This window comes from Tursiops truncatus, chromosome 20 (genome assembly GCF_011762595.2).
Source record: "Tursiops truncatus isolate mTurTru1 chromosome 20, mTurTru1.mat.Y, whole genome shotgun sequence".
Classification (NCBI taxonomy): Eukaryota; Metazoa; Chordata; class Mammalia; order Artiodactyla; family Delphinidae; genus Tursiops; species Tursiops truncatus.
Genome location: NC_047053.1, coordinates 5,306,037 through 5,325,469, shown reverse-complemented (window position 1 = coordinate 5,325,469; position 19,433 = coordinate 5,306,037). Strand labels below are relative to the sequence as shown.

Below are 19,433 nucleotides of genomic sequence, written 5' to 3'. Positions count from 1 at the left end.
TTCTTGTGAAGATGGATACATATACAAAATTTTGCATATAACCACAGACCTCTAAAGATGCCCAGGCTAAGACCTCTACTTTGGATTACCTGTTGAAATAAAATGTTGTTTTTCTTGGAATGTAAAATAATTTCTCTCTTTTTGTGTTGTGAGCTGTAGTGTGAGTGGAAAGAAAGTCATTTTATTTAGACTTTTCTGCATGAGTGTTGCATTGCCCTTATGTACTGTCTGTGCATGACGCTCACTTTTCCTTGGCTGGGGCTTAAGGGAAAGCTATCCTATATAACTAAAGTCCTAAACTTTTCTCCCAGATACCAGGGAAGGTACTTTTAAAAGAATTATGTCCTGCTTTTTTCAGTCTGTGCTATGTGTGCTTTACTATGTTGATCAGCATCATAAACTGTTTTGGTAATCTGGATAGACTTTAATCATGGTTAATAGGTTTTAAAGGTAAATAAAGAAGTTCCTTCATTTGGATGTTAAAGTTTTTCTTAATTTGCTAACATTTCAACTGTATAATGCTTAGTCAAATTTCGAAAGAATTTAAGAGTGAAAACAGGAAATTGTTGTCTGCCATTTGTAATCTGATCTTATTTTGAGATCCCCTGTTGGAAATGCTATTAAAAAACCCAATTCTTAAGAAGCACTCCTCAGGTGGTGATGGGACCCACAGACTGATAACTGGCACGTCTGTGCTCACCAGGTGATGCTGTCTATCTTTGTCACTTTGAATTCTTGAGCAAGCATGATAGTTTAGCATGGGAGTGGTGGGAGGGCAATTTAAAATGAAAAAGGAAAAAATGAGATATGGCCACAGTCTCACTGAACTTGGTAATCTGACATTCCAGTCAACATATTGATGGGGTGTAAGGATTGGATTTCATGAGTTCGTATAATACTGGAAGAGTGTTTGTGCATTAATATATATTAAAATTGGATACCAATTTGATGACTAGTATATGCCATCTACTACAAATTTAAAACGTATTATTGTTGGTCTCTTTGAAAAAACTTAGCCCTTCATCATACCAAGAGTTTATTCACTCTTCACTTAGGCACACAGACCAGACTGTCGAGTGAAGATACACAGAGGCATTGTACGATTGAGGAGTTAGATCTGACATTTTACACGTAGATGGCTCTATTCCTGAGCACGCACTGGGTTTATCTCTGAGATAAGGACTGGGGAGATTTAAAGGAGCTGTGAGACAGCGGTTCACACTCCTGTAAGTTTTCTTTGGTGTTGGTGAAATGAGAAACCCACTAGAAGTAGCTGTATACTAAGTGTCTTATTATGCACTTACTATAGAACGATTTCTTTTTTTTTTTTAACATCTTTATTGGAGTATAATTGCTTTACAATGTTGTGTTACTTTCTGCTTTATAACAAAGTGAATCAGCTATACATATACACATATCCCCATACCCCCTCCCTCTTGCATCTCCCTCCCACCCTCCCTATCCCACCCCTCTAGGTGGTCACACAGCACCGAGCTGATCTCCCTGTGCTGTGCGGCTTCTTCCCACTAGCTATCTGTTTTCCATCTGGTAGTGTATATATGTCCATGCCACTCTCTCACTTCATCCCACCTTCCCCTTCCCCTTCCCCGTGTCCTCAAATCCATTCTCTATGTCTGTGTCTTTATTCCTGTCCAGCCCCTAGGTTCTTCAGGATTAATTTTTTTTTTTTAGATTCCATATATATGTGTTAGCATACGGTATTTGTTTTTCTCTTTCTGACTTACTTCACTCTGTATGACAGACTCTGGCTCCATCCACCTCACTACAAATAACTCAATTTCGTTTCTTTTTATGGCTGAGTAATATTCCATTGTGTATATGTGCCACATCTTCTTTACCAATTCATCTGTCGATGGACACTTAGGTTGCTTCCATGTCCTGGCTATTGTAAATAGTGCTGCAGTGAACACTGCGGTACATGACTCTTTTGGAATTATGGTTTTCTCAGGGTATATGCCCAGTAGTGGGACTGCTGGGTCATATGATAGTTCTATTTTTAGTTTTTTAAGGAACCTGCATACTGTTCTCCATAGTAGCTGTATCAATTTACATTCCCACCAACAGTGCAAGAGGGTTCCCTTTTCTCCACACCCTCTCCAGCATTTATCGTTTGTAGATTTAAAAAAAATAAATTTATTATTTTATATTTATTTTTGGTTGTGTTGGGTCTTCGTTGCTGCATGCGGGCTTTCTCTAGTTGCATCTACTCTCCATTGCGGTGCACGGGCCTCTCACTGCAGTGGCTTCTCTTGTTGCAGAGCATGGGCTCTAGGCATGTGGGCTTCAGTAGTTGTGGCACACAGGCTCAGTAGTTGTGGCTCGCAGGCTCTAGAGCACAGGCTCAGTAGATGATGGCCACCGGTGTGAGGTGATACCTCATTGTGGTTTTGATTTGCATTTCTCTAATGATTAGTGATGTTAGGCATCCTTTCATGTGTTTGTTGGCAATCTGTATATCTTCTTTGGAGAAATGTCTGTTTAGATCTTCCACCCATTTTTGGATTGGGTTGTTTGTTTTTTTGATATTGAGCATGAGCTGCTTGTATATTTTGGAGATTAATCCTTTGTCAGTTGCTTCGTCTGCAAATATTTTCTTCCATTCTGAGGGTTGTCTTTTCGTCTTGTTTATGGTTTGCTTTGCTGTGCAAAAGCTTTTAAGTTTCATTTAGGTCCCATTTGTTTATTTTTTATTTTTATTTCCATTTCTCTAGGAGGTGGGTCAAAAAGGATCTTGCTGTGATGTATGTCATAGAGTGTTCTGCCTATGTTTTCCTCAAAGGGTTTTATAGAGTCTGGCTTTACACTTAGGTCTTTAATCCATTTTGAGTTTATTTCTGTATGTGGTGTTAGGAAGTGTTCTAATTTCATTCTTTTACATGTAGCTGTCCAGTTTTCCCAGCACCACTTATTGAAGAGGCTGTCTTTTCTCCATTGTATATTCTTGCCTCTTCTAGATAAGGTGACCATATGTGTGTGGGTTTATCTCTGGGCTTTCTATCCTGTTCCATAGAAGAATTTCTTTATCAGACATTAAGCTTATCCTGGAAGTTATCCTAAGATTTACTTGCAGTACCTGCACCAAAGTGAACTGTGGTATTAACCTGATTTTTAAAAATTATTGTTTATTCCTCATTTTTAGTTTTGAGGGAGCCCTTCCCCAAATTTATTTTGCCACATATAAGAAATGTTTGAAAAAATGAGTTCTTAGTTACAGGAAATAATTATCTCCAAGAGATAATTAATCTAAAAATCAGTTATGATATCATAAATCAGATTCAGCAAGATAACACACAGTATATTTAAGAGTTATACTTACGATACTTTCTTGACCTTTGGCCTGAGCACAGTTCCCTAAGCTGCCAGGGAGGTTCTGTGTTAGACCTAGGATGTAGGAAGTTTGAATCCTTCATTTTTATTTGCACACGCTTGGGTAAGCAGGTTTTACTCTTCTGTGAGTAGTTTGTCTTGTACTATTTTGTCTAACTCTGCCTGAGCGACTGAGTCACAGGACTGCTGAGGGCAAAGCCATGGTTGCCGCAGGGTCTTTTAAAGCTCAGGTGGGACGTCCTTTGACGCCGGCTGGTACTGCAGGCTTGGATCAGCATCCTCTGCAAATAACATTTATTTCACGCCCCGTTTTGCACGATGGTGGAATAACCACTGAATGAAAAGATTAGACACACACAGTCACCATCCCCTAAGGTGAAGTAGGGCCTAGCTAAGCTCTGCTTAACTGTCTGGCAGGGCTGGTTATTACAGCCAAGTAATTGGAAGTAATTCTTCCAATTCTGGGAAGAGCCCAGAATTCAGGCCAAGTGTTTGAAGAAGCAATCAGGATTAGGTTTTCAAGCTAGGGTTAGAGAAATTCAAATCTGGGAGAAACCCCCAGCAGAGTTAGTCCACAGATGATCAGAATCTACTCAAAACAATCCAGGGACACAGGAGTAAAGAGTTAGGAAGAGTAGCTGCAGTGCCACGGTTCAGGCCCACGGCTGGAATTGAGTGGGACAGCAAAGGCAGACTGCTACCAGAGGGAGGAGTGACCTCCTGCAGGCCTGGACTGCTGCCCCCCTGTTGTTAATTAGGTCCGGATTGACTTCTTGAAGGATCGTGCCCTGTTCTTGTTTGTAGGCTATGAGAGAAAAAACAGGGGAGAGTAGGAAAGAATGAAAGTGGGAGGGAATAGAAAGGAATGAAATTGCTGTCGCTAAAGACAGAAGGCAGTGGAACTGTTATTTGGAGGGTGAACGCGGGAGTAAAGGTCTCGTCTCACTGGAGAGACTGGGCCTCTGGATGGGTTAGGAAGGTGTGAAGGTTGTCACTGCTGGTCACTATGATGAGCTTTGAGTCTTCTAATTGAGAAGTTCCCTGAGTTAATCAGAAAAGCAGTCGGCTCTTTGCAGTTTGTGACCTCATATTTAAGGGTTTCGGGTGTTTCCCTTTCTTGGCCATCTGCCTGACATGTGTTACTCCTTCCACCCTCAGTGTCCTTCCTCTACTCTTCCAACTCTCCTGCTGCGCTTGTTTAACTTTTCCTGATCCTGGGCTGCTAGCCCGATCTCGATTCCTGTGTTCTTGCCTCTCCTTGGTATTTGGGTATCGACGTCAGTGTGCTTGAGCTGAGACCCAGGTTACCCCGATGCCTGGTGGAAAGGACCAGAGCCCTCTGCCCGAGAGTGTCAGCACCCACAGCCCAGCCCTCCCTGAGCAGAGCAGCGTGGGGCTTTCCCCTGCTCGCTGGGTGGGCCTCCTGTGCAGGCAGAGCTGCGAGTGTCGAGAGGCAGCTGGGCAGTGGGGACCTCACCATTGCTGTCAGAAGTTCAGTGCTGCATAGTTTGCATGGGGCCCGTGAGCACTGTCAGAGGAGGGTCGTTTTAGTCCCAAGCATTGGTCTTGCGCAGTGTTCTGAAGGCAGTAGAATGACACTTGACAGGCGTGGCCTTAATTAGAAGAGCTTCTTTCTGATGCTATAGACAACTTTGTTAGGCAGTTTTGTTGAGTTTCAGAGGTCCACAGCGCTAGCATTTGATTATCCAGGTCACTTGCGGGATGCAGAAGCCATGGCTATCTTGTTTTGAATTGAGACTGGAGTCCAGTGTCTTAGGCTCTCATTCGATTGGCTGGATCCTCATGGCTTATTAAGAAATCCACAGTTGATTGCCCCATATTATTTTATGTTGCTAATGTTGCTTGAATGTTGTGGCATTGCAATGAAAAGTGTAAGTGGTGCCCTTCCAGGAGTGGACAGATCCCAAGCACGTGGCAGGGCTGCCCCCTAGTCCCTGGTGTAGTGGGGATTGGAACTCCTAGTCTGTGTGTGTTTCTCTTGCTGTTGCTCCTAGTGGATTCATTCTGTTAATAGAATTGTATGTAGACCCCAATAAGTAAAGTAGACAAAATTAGTGCTATTCTGGTTGATGTGATGGACGGGAGGTGCCTACCCATATCGGAAGCCCTTGGGGCGTGAGTACTGAGGAACCTTTGGGATCTGCGTGGACAGTTTGGAAATGGTTGCTCTTGGTGAACTTTAATCAACCATTTTTGTTTCTGAACATTCTGGACACCTAGTTTCTGAAACCCTCTACCTTCACTTGACTGACCTGACTGAACCGTGACATAGGACTGTATCCTAGCTTATGCAGTTATTTGGAGAAAAACCCGTCTTAACACACCTCATTCTAAATGAGGATCCTCCGGAACAATATTTGAACAATACCTCCTGCACATTTTCTGTCATTCTTCGTTATGTTATAGCCATGCCTCTGTAATTGTTTATATATCAGATTTCTCTTATCTCACTGTATTGTCATGGGTACCAAAGTTGTGATCTGTCATTTATGATCTTTAGGCCCTTAAATGTTTCAGTGCTGAGGTTAACATTGTGCTCTTTACATGTGGATGATGTAAAGAGGAAGACAATACCACCCTTGTCAAGACTTATCAAACTTGTCCTATTAACTTTGTCCTCAGGGCAGGTCTTCCCATGATGTGATATCACGTATGTTGTTGGAAGTGATCTTGCACGTTCTCTGATGATGCACAGCACAAGATATGTAGAAGGGAGAAGAAGGGGAGGTCCTACTATTAATTAATTAATTTGACTAAGTTACAATCGAGAGTTCATTAAATTGCTTCTAAAGACTCAGATGGTTTTGCAATTAAGAATTAGTATCCTTTCTTTCTTCCTTAGTAAAAACGTGTGTTTTCATAATTTAAAACAATTGATTTAACAGACACACAATTTGTTACTCTTTGTCATGAAAAACAGTTTTGCATCTGTGATCAGCACTCCAAATACTTTGCCTTTTTTTTTTTTTTTAGTGTTTGTTTTGGCTAATGCGGCCATCTGCTTTGATCTTATTAGTGATAGTATTGTAAGACATCATGGACATTTTTTTATGTGATCTGTTTAGAAGAAGACTCTTTAGCAGCTAAGGTTAAGTGTCTTGCTGCATCTGTGGGATATAGAATCTTTGTTTTGAAATTAGGAATATAAGAATGCCTAGGATTTCCTGCAGCCCAGAGGAAAGTGATAGCTCACTGATGTGCTGCAGTGGTTTCTGGGGTTTTCCAACTTCGTATTAGAACTGAATTCTGGACATTTCTGCTGGAGAAGCAGCACATTTGTTGTAAGGATCGAATGTTTGTAAGAATCCAAGGGGGCGCTTGGGGATCTGAGTGTGATCCTTGCTCTCCTATCCCCTACCTCCCTGACTTAGGTTGATCTGAAGTCATCCACTGACTGGCAGTGGATTCCCCTTTGTGTTTTATTCTCTCACATGTTAACCTTAGGAGGAGTCCCTAACCAAAGGGCAGGGACTGCTTAATGAACAAGGCTGCACTTCTGGCAGGGCAGTATTGGTGTTTGTGGATCCTAGGAACTGGATACTTTCAAAATACGTTTATTACAATTATATCAATTAAGAAATCCTTGTTCTCTGCATCATTTGATTTTAAATGAAATGCTGTAGAACCTTCATTCCATCCCTCTTTATTTTCTGTGGAGAGGAGTCCACTCGAGATCCCATGTGCTGTGTTTGCCCAGGTACCAGCTCTAGGATTCCTGCGTGGGTGATACTTATCAGTGTCTACTCAGTCCATTGTCTTAGGCTTTCATTCGATTGGCTAGATCACATGGCTTATTAAGAAATCCACAATTGATTGCCCCATATTATGGGGCATTTGATCGACGCAGGGAGCATTTGATCTCATTCCTGTCCTGTGAGTGATTGCTCAAGCTTTCATCCCATTTTGGCAAGATATTTGGCAATTACTTGAGTAGAGAATATAAATACTGTTGGTCACCTTAGATGGTGAGAGGCGCTCAGCTAGAGGGATGAGCCACAGCCACTGAGAGCTGAAATTGAGCTACCTGCAGGCGATAGCGGATCCCACACGGCTTTGCCGAAGGGTAAAGATCTTCTGGTGCTCTGATTTCGGTTGGCGGTAAATTTAAAGTAGCACTTTGCCTAATGGCCCAAATACTAATAGCTTGCATCACTTTATTTCGTGTTAAATTGTTTTAGTCAATGCCTAGAATAATCTTTAAAGCCATACACTGATTTCCTCTATAGTTGCTGAATACATCACCTTGCTGAGTTTCGTTGTGTCCGTGCCCAAATTTCTGATTGGGGAACTCACCCCTCATTCCCTTTTGAATACTCATACCTTATTCCTAACTTACTCTAAGCAGCCACAGATGAACACGGGCACCTTGTTACACAGTCCTCTGAACCCTCAGCTGAGCCCTTCAAAGACCTGGCAAGAATGTGTCATGTGAGAGTTTAGAGACTGTACCTGCCAGGACTAGTGGTCATGCCCTTTCACATTACTTTTCCCATTTTTTCTGTTCCCCACATCTCTTTCCCCATGTATTTTCTCCATTTCAAAACAAAAACACAGATGGAGTATCAGTTAGAATTGATAGACATTTTGTAAGTTTATTTGACTGTGTTGCTGTTTTCAAGTCTGTCTTTCTGAAGTCAGTTCCTGGACTCCTCGGTTCTTGATTCCTGATATGTTTGCAGGTGACGTGTATCTCTTTTGCCTGGAACGCCCAGATCCTAGAAACATTTGTTGTACACATTGTGGAACTACTGTTTTTAATCAGGAACATGTATGACTTATCAGTCTTTTTTACCCTGAGTCTTTCGAGTATGTGATGACCTATTTTCTCCTTCTCTAAACACGAATGGGATCAGGTAACCCAGAGGGACTTCTCCACACACACATTATCCAACAGATAGAGCTGGTCATTGGCCTGACCTTTCCTTATAGCTTGAGTTGGCAGGTAGAACAACTTTGGGATTTTGGTGAGAGTCCAGAGTTCTTGCATAGGACACAGGCAGACACAGACTGGGGTCCTTTCAGGGTGGGCCTCAGTGCTTTGGTGTGTGCCTGGCTTCTCTAGCAACTGAGCTAGCTCTGAGAACTCTGACACGGAGATGTGGGTTAACTCTGAATCAGAGTGGGTGGCAAGGACACTACCGGAATCAGCTAGGTGTTCATTGAACGCCCAGGCAAAATGCTCCTTGGAGACCCGCTTCTGAGGACCTACGCTGTGGGCCTTTTTTCATTTTCTCTTTGCCAGTTGAGCCATCCTGGCCTTACCCCATAATAGCGAGTGGGTCATCATCATACTCTCCCTTTATCCCTTCTGACCTGACCTCTGAAAATAAATTTAGGAAAGCGACACTAATGCGGTCATAGTATCTCAGTAACAAGGGGTGAAATCGGTTTCCTTAAGAGTGTGTACTGCCTGTTTTCATCCATCCTCTTGGCTTCTTTCTGTCTGCCCTTTCCACCCCAGTCCTTCAGTGAATTTAGTTTTAATAGTTCCCCCAGTCCCTTTCCATCCTAATAATGTGTCTTAATCAACTTGAAAGTCCTTCATACTTACTGGTGTTAGTTTTGTCCCTAACTATTCATCCTTGATGAGTACCGGCAAATTACGTGAGAGGTCGGGTTGGCAGGGTTTGGAGATAAGGTGAGAGAATACTGTGTGTGAAATCCTAGTGAAAGGAGTATTTATACTTTAAATTCATGTTGTTAAAAATTGAGGCATTCCAGATGAGGCCAGGTATAAGCTGTCAACATTTAAATTTACCAATGACTTGAAGATGTCACATTGTACAGGAAGAAGGAAAGCAAACTTTCAACCACTTCCTGGTATTTCTGTATGATTGGGACTGTTCTCAAAGTGGGCATTGCTGAGTTCTGTGCATGAGGTAGGAGAGGGCAAGAGGGCAATTTCTAACTTAAATTTTTTAGCTTGTCCTATGGAACTTGTTGACTTTCTATAACTGTAGCTTAATCCTTACAGAGTTCTAGTAACTGAATTTGTGGCTGCTTCAGCCAATGGCATGAGTTGGATTGGCTGCTTTAGATAAGTGAAGCTCTTTGGAATTTTTTTTTAATTAGATAAGAACCATGTATAATACTAATAGTCATACAACCAAGGAACTAGGAATTTATCTTTTTTCCCTTTGCCTCTACTAAGTGTCTAAATGAGAGTCATTTTGGTGTTGCTGATCTGTAGCTACATGCAGTTTTTGTTGGCACTTACCTGCTTTTAAAGCTTTATCAGTATAAAACAGCTTTGTATACAGACTTGGACAACAATTTTAAAAATATATTTTTAGCTTCAGGTATATAAAATTTCTTCACTGTAGCAAACTGCTTATATAAGTAGGGTAGTAATTCTTGTTTTGCTTTAAAAGTGTTTTCTCTACATTATGTTCCAAATAAAGTAAAATTGTAATAATTTGAAAATAACTTCATTATTGGAAATGCTGTGTAGGTTGATTTTCAAAACGTAGTTTAGTTTGTCCTGAGAGAATGTGATAACTTAAGCTAGGTTAATAAAACAGTGACAAGTAAAAGCTCAATAGCCCCATAATGAAGAAACAAGAGTAATTTTAATGATATTTGGGTGAAAGTGAAACTTTTCTTTAAAACTTAAGGTTCTTGAGATGATTTTCTTAAATATTTTCTACTTTCTTAAATAGAAAAAAAAAAAAAAAGGGTTTGCTGAGACCAAATGAACATTAGCCTTATCTAACTTTAAATTTATGGTATCAATAAATGAAAATTTCCTGTAATTCAAGGCATTTATCAACACATTTGATTTCTGAACATTTAAATTACAGGAGCATTTCAAGTAGTGTAATTGGCTTCACCTTTGCATTTTCCAGTACCCTCATTAAGGACAGCTTTATAAGGGGAAGGGAAGTTTGTTCTCAGTGATGTGTTCCATTTTTGGTGATTATGCTCCCTTCATTAGAGAATCCGAGCCTTGCTTATTTCAAATGGTAGAAATCTTTTCCATACACATTACTTTGATGTTCAATTAGAAAAACTTTCCTGGTAGTGACTTTTATTACTAAGTATTTTTTCATTTGAATCATCGATTATTTGTGTTTTCTAACTTGAATTACTTATTGAATTACTGAATTAAAATCATTAATTTGAAGCTACTGCTATTGTAGGAGATGTATGCTTATAGTTAATCTCCTCTTTGAGTCCTTCAGGCCTTTTGAATTAACTTAGTTTATTAATTCCTCACATATAATAAAGGTTACAATACGACCCTAAAACTTTAGTATCAGTATAATTCAGAGCTGGCTGTACTTGCTCTGTTTTAAACAATTGAGATGCAGTACCAGCAGCTAGTCGTCCAACGCCCATCTCTTGGGCGAGATGCTCAGAAAGCGTGAGGAGGTGGGGACAGGCATCATTAAGAGCAGTAGGCCATCCAGCAGCCCCCCCATGTTCTCTTTCATGCTAGCAATGGCATTAAAGAATATTTTACAGATAGACAGATTTTCCTGCCATGCTGACGATCTCAGAGATTACAGCTGTGCCAGGAACTCTCTCTCCAGTATGGTTAGTAATAATCCTATTACATCAGTTAGATGCTGGGACTTCAGTTAGGTCTCCAGTTCACACAGTAACATGTATCCTTTCTGTAGCAACAGCAGTGTTTTTAGAAACTGGTCCCCAAGAGTCAGTTATTGATGATAACTACTGAGGTTTATTGTAAATTTAGAAAACCATATAACCAGTTTAGGGAAACAAAAAATAAACTAGAAAGGAGGGCATCTTTTAAAATAGTGTTTTATAAGTGTGTGTGTTAGTACACTTGTAAATAAGGAAAAATAGTAAAAGTAGAAAAAAAAATTTTTAATCTATTAATAGTGAGAATTCTTTAGTAGGTAGAAATCTTCCGCAACCAGAGGATCATTTGCTTTTTCTTCCCTGTTTGTCTCTAATTACCAGTTCTTTGTCTTTTAAGTTTAGATACATAGGATTATTAAGTCTTTTAAAAATAATAGCGTTCCCAAATTAGTATTTTCACAGCTACACTTTTAAAGTTATATTTTTTAAAACAGAAGTTAATGTAATTAAAATGTTTACAAAAATTTCAGTGTCATGTTTTGAACAAATACAAATTACATCTCTGGGCTAATTTGACTTTTTAAAACTATCCCTTTTGAGCAGACATTATGCCGATATTGATTTAAAAGCAAAATTATTAATCTCCAAACTATGAAAGTACAGAAATGGGAGGGGGGGATTTTCTTAATTTTAAAAGTACTAGTCTTACTTGTTTTTATTTTTCATTCTTCTTATTTTTTTCTTATTTATCTGGGCAGGATATTCAGTGTGAAAGTTTGGAATAAATCAGTATGTACAAGATGGATGCCAGCTAGTAAATTTTATTTGGTATGAAGGACTGTAGCTAGCAGGCTGTAAATTTTAAGTTGCAAAATTAAATTTGTTTGTATTTGGAATATGTGGAATTCCTCATTTAGTGTGGGAAAAATGAAAATTAGAGAACCTACTTCTATTCCTTATACACCTGCTTATTGTCGTGTCACATGGAATACATCTTTTGTATTTCTCTGTGCCTCTGGCTTCTCTTCCGTAAAATGGGTTCAAGAGTTTAATTGACTGCCTTCACCCTTTCAAGAACATTGAGGACAGATACCTTGAAGTCTTTGGAAGACAAAATGCCACCTTGTATATTTTTTGATACTAACTTGCCTTGTAAGTATGTGCTATGTATTGTACACAGTGGCGCGGTGTGACATTGTGAACTTTTTTTATGAGAACAGAGCTGTTTGCATGCCTTGTCATTAAACTGTAACTTCATTATTAATATTTTACACTGTCTGAACTTGATTCTTTCCTGTCTCTAGTGCAGTGGGAGCTGTCGCCCTGAACATCTCCATGTTCTGTGCAGTTCCTGGGTGGGTGGCAGGGCTGGGGACCCTTATCTTTTGTGGGAGTCTTTTAGAATTGTGCAGAGTCGTCGTTTTACAGGTGGGTTGGGGATATACCCCAGGTCTGCAATGTACAGGGGAGGACCTCATCATCTGAGGAGCACACAAACAGCCCTCTGTCTCCTCATTTTTAGATTTTCCTCCACATGTTTATGCTGCCCTGCATTCTGACTCACGAGTTGGAGAGTCAGGTAGAACTTTTTGTTTTTAACATACAGAAAGCGTGGTGAAGGGGGAAGATACCAGTACAGGATTTGGGAGACATGGGTCATAGTCTGCGTGCTGCCCCTATGCTAGTTCCCACTTTTACCTGTTCTGGGCTATTTTCCATCTCTAAAGAAGGAGGATGCTAAGGCGTAAGGATGCCAGGGAGTGAAGAGGGCTGCTCTTGCGTTGAATGCCCAGATTCCATACAATTCTGAAATAGTGATTAAAAGTATGTATGAAACTACTGACAATTATTCAACGTAAACTGTTTAGAGGATGGCTTGTTAAGATTTTCTTTATATTTGCCGGCAGGGCATTCCTTCCATCATCATCAGTGAATGCTTGTGGTTAAAAAGCCCTGTGTCCCTTAAAGAGTTCCTACGTGCTATTTTGTCAAAAAAATTTTTTTCTAAGTGCTGTTTTGTTTTTCTGTGATAAAATTATTCTTGTAAAGTATAAGGAAGATGATAATTTTTATGTCTGGTTAGTATTTGTGAAGTCTGCTTGGAATTTTTAGTCTTGTGGTAGTGGTTTTTCTTTGGTTTCTAAAGTTGTTTTATGTTTTTGTGACATCTTTTGTCATTTTTTTCCAGAGAATTCGGTCAACAGTGGATGAAAAAGAGCAAAAACAACTTCTCATGGATTTGGATGTAGTGATGCGAAGTAGTGATTGCCCGTACATTGTTCAGTTTTATGGTGCACTCTTCAGAGAGGTAGGAATAAACCTAAGCTTGGGTCTTAGCTGACAAGTGGACGTCTACTTGGAATGAGTAAGAGGATGGCAGGATTTGATTCCAATCTTCAGTTAAATGCCGTACATTAGTAATACATTGATTTCTCAGCATTTTAATGTATCGCCATGATAATTTACACATTAATTTCTACCATTCATGTTCCTTTGGTTAAGGGGTGAACTTCATACTTTGATTATATTAGTTAATTAAGTATTTTATGGCTGTCATTTGTGAATTCCATATTTCCTTCTTCACATGTAAATATTTTCTGTTTTTTGAGAACCTGGCACAAGTCATCTGGCTTCTAAATATGTTACTGTATTTAGATCTATCCCTTTTGTCCTTGAGCTCCCTCACTCTTCCCCGACCCCTTTTTTAAACTTTCATTCATTTCTGTCATCAAATGTATCTGCATTTAGCATAAGCATTTATTTGTGTCCACCCACAATCCTCAATAAAATTCATCAGACATGGAAATTAACAGCTGCAGTAGAATTTCTTTTATCTAATTCTGCTATCCAGATTTTTATGTAGAAGCTAGAACTTCAGTTTCTTGGTGTCAGGATCATATATCTCTTTTGGTCTCTGACTCTCCTGTATCCTGCTACAGGAGGATATCACTTCTGCCTGCAGCTGTCAGTGCACTTGCTCATTTCCAGTCACACCACTCCCTAAAGCAGGGAAGTGAGTTGGGGTCAGGAAGTAAAGGTGGAGCTGTCAGTGAATCAGATACTTCATGGTGTCCTGGACAGTTATCACACACTTGTGATATTTAGTTAGGTGAATGGGAATTGAACTGAACTCTTAAGCATTTTAAATATTCTTAAAAAAATATCCATTATAGGGCTTCCCTGGTGGCGCAGTGGTTGGGAGTCCGCCTGCCGATTCAGGGGACATGGGTTCGTGCCCCGGTTCGGGAGGATCCCACGTGCCACGGAGCGGCTGGGCCCGTGAGCCGTGGCCGCTGGGCCTGCGCATCCGGAGCCTGTGCTCCGCAGCAGGAGAGGCCACAACGGTGGGAGGCCCGCGTACCGGAAAAAAAAAAAAGCCATTATCATTTTGAAAATGTTAGGATGAGCTGGTACTGGTGGGTTTGTTATGAACTGGTGAGGAAGAACTACATCCCACCCTGCCCTTCTTTTTGGGACTGGATCGCAGAGGGTGTCGTTTTGGGGGTTTTGTTAGCGTTATTGACTTATGTTGTAAGACAGGACTGAATGTTACACTGAGTAGAAAGATATGAAATCTTATCATTGGAGAAGACCTTAGAGGTTTGTCGATTAATTCTTCACCCAATCCTGAAATATTATTTATTTTTCTGTGCTCTTAATAGATAACTCTATTAACCAGAAGCGTTCTCCTTCATGATAGAGCCCATCCCTTTGTTGAATCACTAATTAATCACTATTAGTCTTAGACTCACATAGCTTCTTTCTCCTCCTGTCCTTGTACTTTTTTGACTTGAGTGTTCATTTTTATGACCAGATCTGTTGAATTTGTTAACTTTCTTCCCCATGTCACATAGTATTACATCACATCAGCGCACACAGTCATGTACTCAGGCAGGTAACTGTATCCTGCACCGAAGTATTATATACTGTTATTCTGTTTGTAAGATCATGAATCTGGAACTTTCTTCATGTTGCACAGGAATCTTGCCATCTCCTCCTCCCTTCTTCCCCCAAACCATGAATTTCTTCTTCATAATCATAAATGCCCTGGCCACACTACTCTTCACATCTCATGAAGAGCAGTAGTTATCTGGAATGGACTAGATTTTCTCTCCTAACTGGATGCCACAGTCAGCTTTTCCATGCTGTGCTCACTGTCTCCGTAGACTCTCATGGGCTCTATCTCAGCCCTAATTCACCTCCATAGTGCTCAAGAATGCCAGTTTATTTCTCATGTTCGTTTACTTGATAATTCACTTAAGCAACATTTAAATATATAGCTCCAGGCTAGATAGTGTGAAGTCTGATTTTATGAAAAGAAAGCAGAGTGATATCCATGCTTGAAAAGTTACTGGAAACAAAAAGCTTGGAATAGTATCTGAACAGGATCATTATGATTCCTTATGAATAGCTGGGTAAAATTCAGTTTCATATCTCAGGAAGGTTGACTGGAATTGAGATATGCATCTAGAAGCACTAACATCTATTGAATGCTCTATAGATTCCACATTTATTACTTTCACAACAGTCTCAGGCAGGTTGGTGGTATTATCCCCTCTTCCCAGGGAGGAAACTGAGATATGAGTACTAATTTGACGAAAGTCACACAGCCAAGAAGTGTCACGGACAGGACTTCAGAGACAAAAATCTCACTGTTCTTTCTGTTATACTACAAGTGGTCCAGGGATAAAGAACTTGAGCTTCATTTAAGAAATAATCTACTTTTTAAACATTGCAGTTTTTGAGTATGATAAGATGAAGGGTCAGGAGCTATACAAGTAAGTTGTGTTAAGTCACAAAATGCCTAGTTAGGCTGAACATGAAGCCACCCCCTGCCCCCCTTAGATCTTAGAATGCAGGAAGTAATAGGTACTTTCTGAATAATGCAGTTTTAGAAGCAGAAAGTTCACCTTGAAGAGTGCATAGTCAAAGTTGTAACTTTCCTGAAGTTACAATGGTTAAAAATAATAAACATTTATTTAATAATGGTTTGGAGAAAGATTTTTGAGCTAGATCACTTAAAAGAAAAGGATCCCTTTTTGTTGACATGACCTTCAGGGTTTTTTTTTGTTTTTTTCTGTTTTGTTTTGTTTTTGCGGTACGTGGGCCTCTCACTGTTGTGGCCTCTCCCGTTGCGGAGCACAGGCTCCGGACGCGCAGGCTCAGCGGCCATGGCTCACGGGCCTAGCCGCTCCGCGGCATGCGGGATCCTCCCGGACCGGGGCACAAACCTGCATTCCCCGCATCGGCAGGCGGACTTTCAACCACTGCGCCACCAGGGAAGCCCCACCTTCAGTTTTGATAATAGACACAGAATTCTGGGTTTATGAAAGGAAAAGACTGGACATGAATGAGCGCATTCAGGACTTGTGAGAGAGACGAATGCTTGTAACTCCCATCCCTGTGAAAAGCCTCCAGAGTATTTAATTTCACATAATTTATATGACCACAGGACATCAGCTCTTGGTCTGATTCAGTCAACCAACAATCACGGAGCCATGAGATGTTATTTTTCTTCTTCTTGGCAGCAACGGTGTAGAGGTTAATCTTGCCGTTGGGTAATATTGAGCCTCTGAAAGTTCCATAACTTTATTTGGAGCAGTGAATAAATAACATTTAATACTGAAGTTGGTAACTCATTTATTGCTGTTGTCTCCAACCATGTGTATACTTCTTTCTAGTATGAAACTAAATGAGGATAAGAAGTCGAAAGTACAACCTGGATTTTATTTAGATAATTTATTAAGACATCTAATTGCACAGGTTTCTAAATTCATTTTCAGAATTGGTAGACAGGGAAAAAAGAGCTTGACAGTATTGAATAATGAAAGTGACTTTTAGCCTGTAGCTTACATAAAGGCCAGACCTACTATTTATGTTATCAATACTGAGACTTAGAAGCACTTTTAAAATGTCTTTTAATATATACATTTTCAGAATTTAATAGCAAAGAATCCCTTATTTAAGATATCTTTTGAGGTTGGGGAAACTCCAGTGTAGGAAATACTGTTCTGAGTAATCTGTGACTATAGGAGTTCATCAGGTTATGTAAAAGGCAGTGATAGGGCTTCCCTGATGGCGCAGTGGTTGAGGGTCCGCCTGCCAATGCAGGGGACATGGGTTCGTGCCCTGGTCCGGGAAGATCCCACATGCTGCAGAGCGGCTGGGCCCGTGAGCCATGGCCGCTGAGACTGTGCGTCCGGAGCCTGTGCTCCGCAACGGGAGAGGCCACAACAGTGAGAGGCCCGCGTACCGCAAAAAAAAAAAAAACACACAAAAAAGGCAGTGATATTAGCCAAATTTAGTCACCTCCTCCCTTTCTACCCCTACTTCTGCTCATGTTGTCCTTTCCCCTTCATTCCGCACCCCGGCAGGTTTTAAGTACAGCTTTATGGAGGTAAAATTGGAAATCAACTGCACATATTTACAATATACAATTTGATATGTTGGAACAAATGTACACACGTGTGGGCTTGTCACCATAATCAAGGTCATGAACATACCCACCTCTCACGAGTTTCCTTGTGTCCCGTAGGTTATACACACTTCCTCTCTGCTGTCGCCATCCTCAGGCAACTGCAGAGCTGCTTTCTGCCACTGTAGATGAGTTTGCATTTGCTAGAATTTTATGTAAATGGAATCATACAGCATGTATCCCCTCCTTTTTTTTTTTGTCGTCTTTTACTCAGCATAATTATTTTGCAGTTCAGTTTTCTTTCAAAGAGTTCTCTTCAGGTTATCTGTTTCTCCCTGAGTGATACTTGGTAGTTTGATTTTATTTTCAGAAATTTGTGCCTTTTATCTAAACTGTCAAATTAATTGGTATAAAGTTATTCATAATAGCCCAATATTATCATCATAATATCTGTAGAATCTACAGTGATGTTACCTCCCTCTCTCTCTCATTCCTGATGTAGTTTGTATCTTCTCTATTTTTTCCTGATTAGTCTGGCTAGGCTAATTTGTTAGATGTATTATTCCTAGGTGCTTTTTTCTTTCTACTGTGAGTGGTGTCTTTTTTTTTTTTTTTTTTGGGTTCGCAGGCCTCCTCTCACTGCTGTGGCCTCTCCCGTTGCGGAGCACAGGCTCCGGACGCGCAGGCTCAGCGGCCACGGCTCACGGGCCCAGCCGCTCCACGGCATGTGGGATCTTCCCGGACCGGGGCACGAACCCGTGTCCCCTGCATCGGCAGGCGGACTCTCGACCACTGCGCCACCAGGGAAGCCCAGTGGTGTCTTTTTAAACATTTTATTTTCTAAGTTGTTCCTGTTGGTATAAAAGTTATGTTATTGGTTTTATCTGGATGTTGTCTCTGAAACCCTTATCTTGATCTTAGTAGTTCAGTTTCATTATCCTCCACCTTCCTTTTCAGTAAATCCATATTCAGTAATTTTTATTTTTGTATTTCAATTGTGTGGTTGTCTGTCTTTTGCTTGAATGTGAAAGTAATGTTGCTGTCACTGCTTTTGAGGCAGCTCAAACCATTCCTTTTTTTTTTTTTTTTTTTTTAACGCAGCTTATTGCTGTTGTCTATTCTCAGTTATGGCCAAAAGGAACTGCTAGAAGAAATACATTTACATTAGGTTATGTGCCTTAGAAACTACAAAGATTTCCCGCCCTGGAGCTAATTGCTCCTTTGTATCTGCCCTTCTCACCTCAGTTTACTTCTCACCTTTATTTCCCTTGTTCCCTTGTCTTTCCTTCTCTTTTGGTTGCTTTCCTATTTTTCCACCCTTTCCCCTTCTCCCCTCATTTTCTTAACTCTAGTTTTTAGCAGCTGCCAGGCGCTTTACTTTGTGCTTTACATATGTTAACTCGTTTGATCTTTATCATATTCCATTGAAGATTGTGGGGCAATCCCATTTCATCGTTAGGAGTTAATGAGGCCCAAGCTTATATAAGTGGAGAGTGGGAGAGCCTGGATGAGTAAGTCAGGCCTTCACACTTTAATCAGTGATTGTCCCACTTTGCTATATTACTGAAGTTAAGTTCCTTCCTCGCTGTTTTCCTAAGTAGGTGAGTTAAATGTGCTATCCTTTTCTCTAATTAAAAAATTCTGGTAAATCTATTGAGATGGTATCTTTAGATTGAAATAAATTCAAGTGTGTGTTTTGGGTTAATAGTGTTAGTCGTTTATGAAGGTTATTCTGCAAGAGCACCCAGAAAAAGAGACCTAAGAAGAAAGATTGGAATAACTATAAGTGAAAGTTCACTTTGTCAGATATGCTTTACAAATCAGCATTCTGTGAAGCCATGGAGCTACATGGACGTTGCAGCAGCTGGTTCTACTTTAAGAGTGGGATTATTCATCTCAGCAGTCATCACAGCATGTGCTGTCTCTACATATAAGTTAAATGTCCTTGCATTGGAGGTGTTGATAGGAGAAAGGAGTTATGTAAGTGGATTCTGTTCATGGCTCTATCGCTAATTAGCAGTGCTGTTCTGAGCAAGCCATTTTACTTCACCGGGCATAGATCTCTCGTATGATCAATCCAAGTCAGTTGTTAGGGGAAGGA

General features: G+C 40.4%; 1 protein-coding gene across 5 annotated transcripts in view; it reads left to right on the top strand.

Moving 5' to 3' along the window:
• The window catches only part of MAP2K4 (mitogen-activated protein kinase kinase 4), a 104,801-nt gene that overhangs the window by 59,819 nt on the left and 25,549 nt on the right, over positions 1-19,433 (top strand). For all 5 annotated transcript variants that reach the window (XR_002178151.3, XR_002178152.3, XM_019944184.3 and 2 more), the window contains one exon: positions 13,106-13,225. Coding sequence is in view for 3 of the 5 variants with exons in the window: in XM_019944184.3 (XP_019799743.1) it covers positions 13,106-13,225 (120 nt within the window). In the remaining 2 variants the exon portion in view is untranslated. The remainder of the gene's footprint in view (positions 1-13,105; positions 13,226-19,433) is intronic.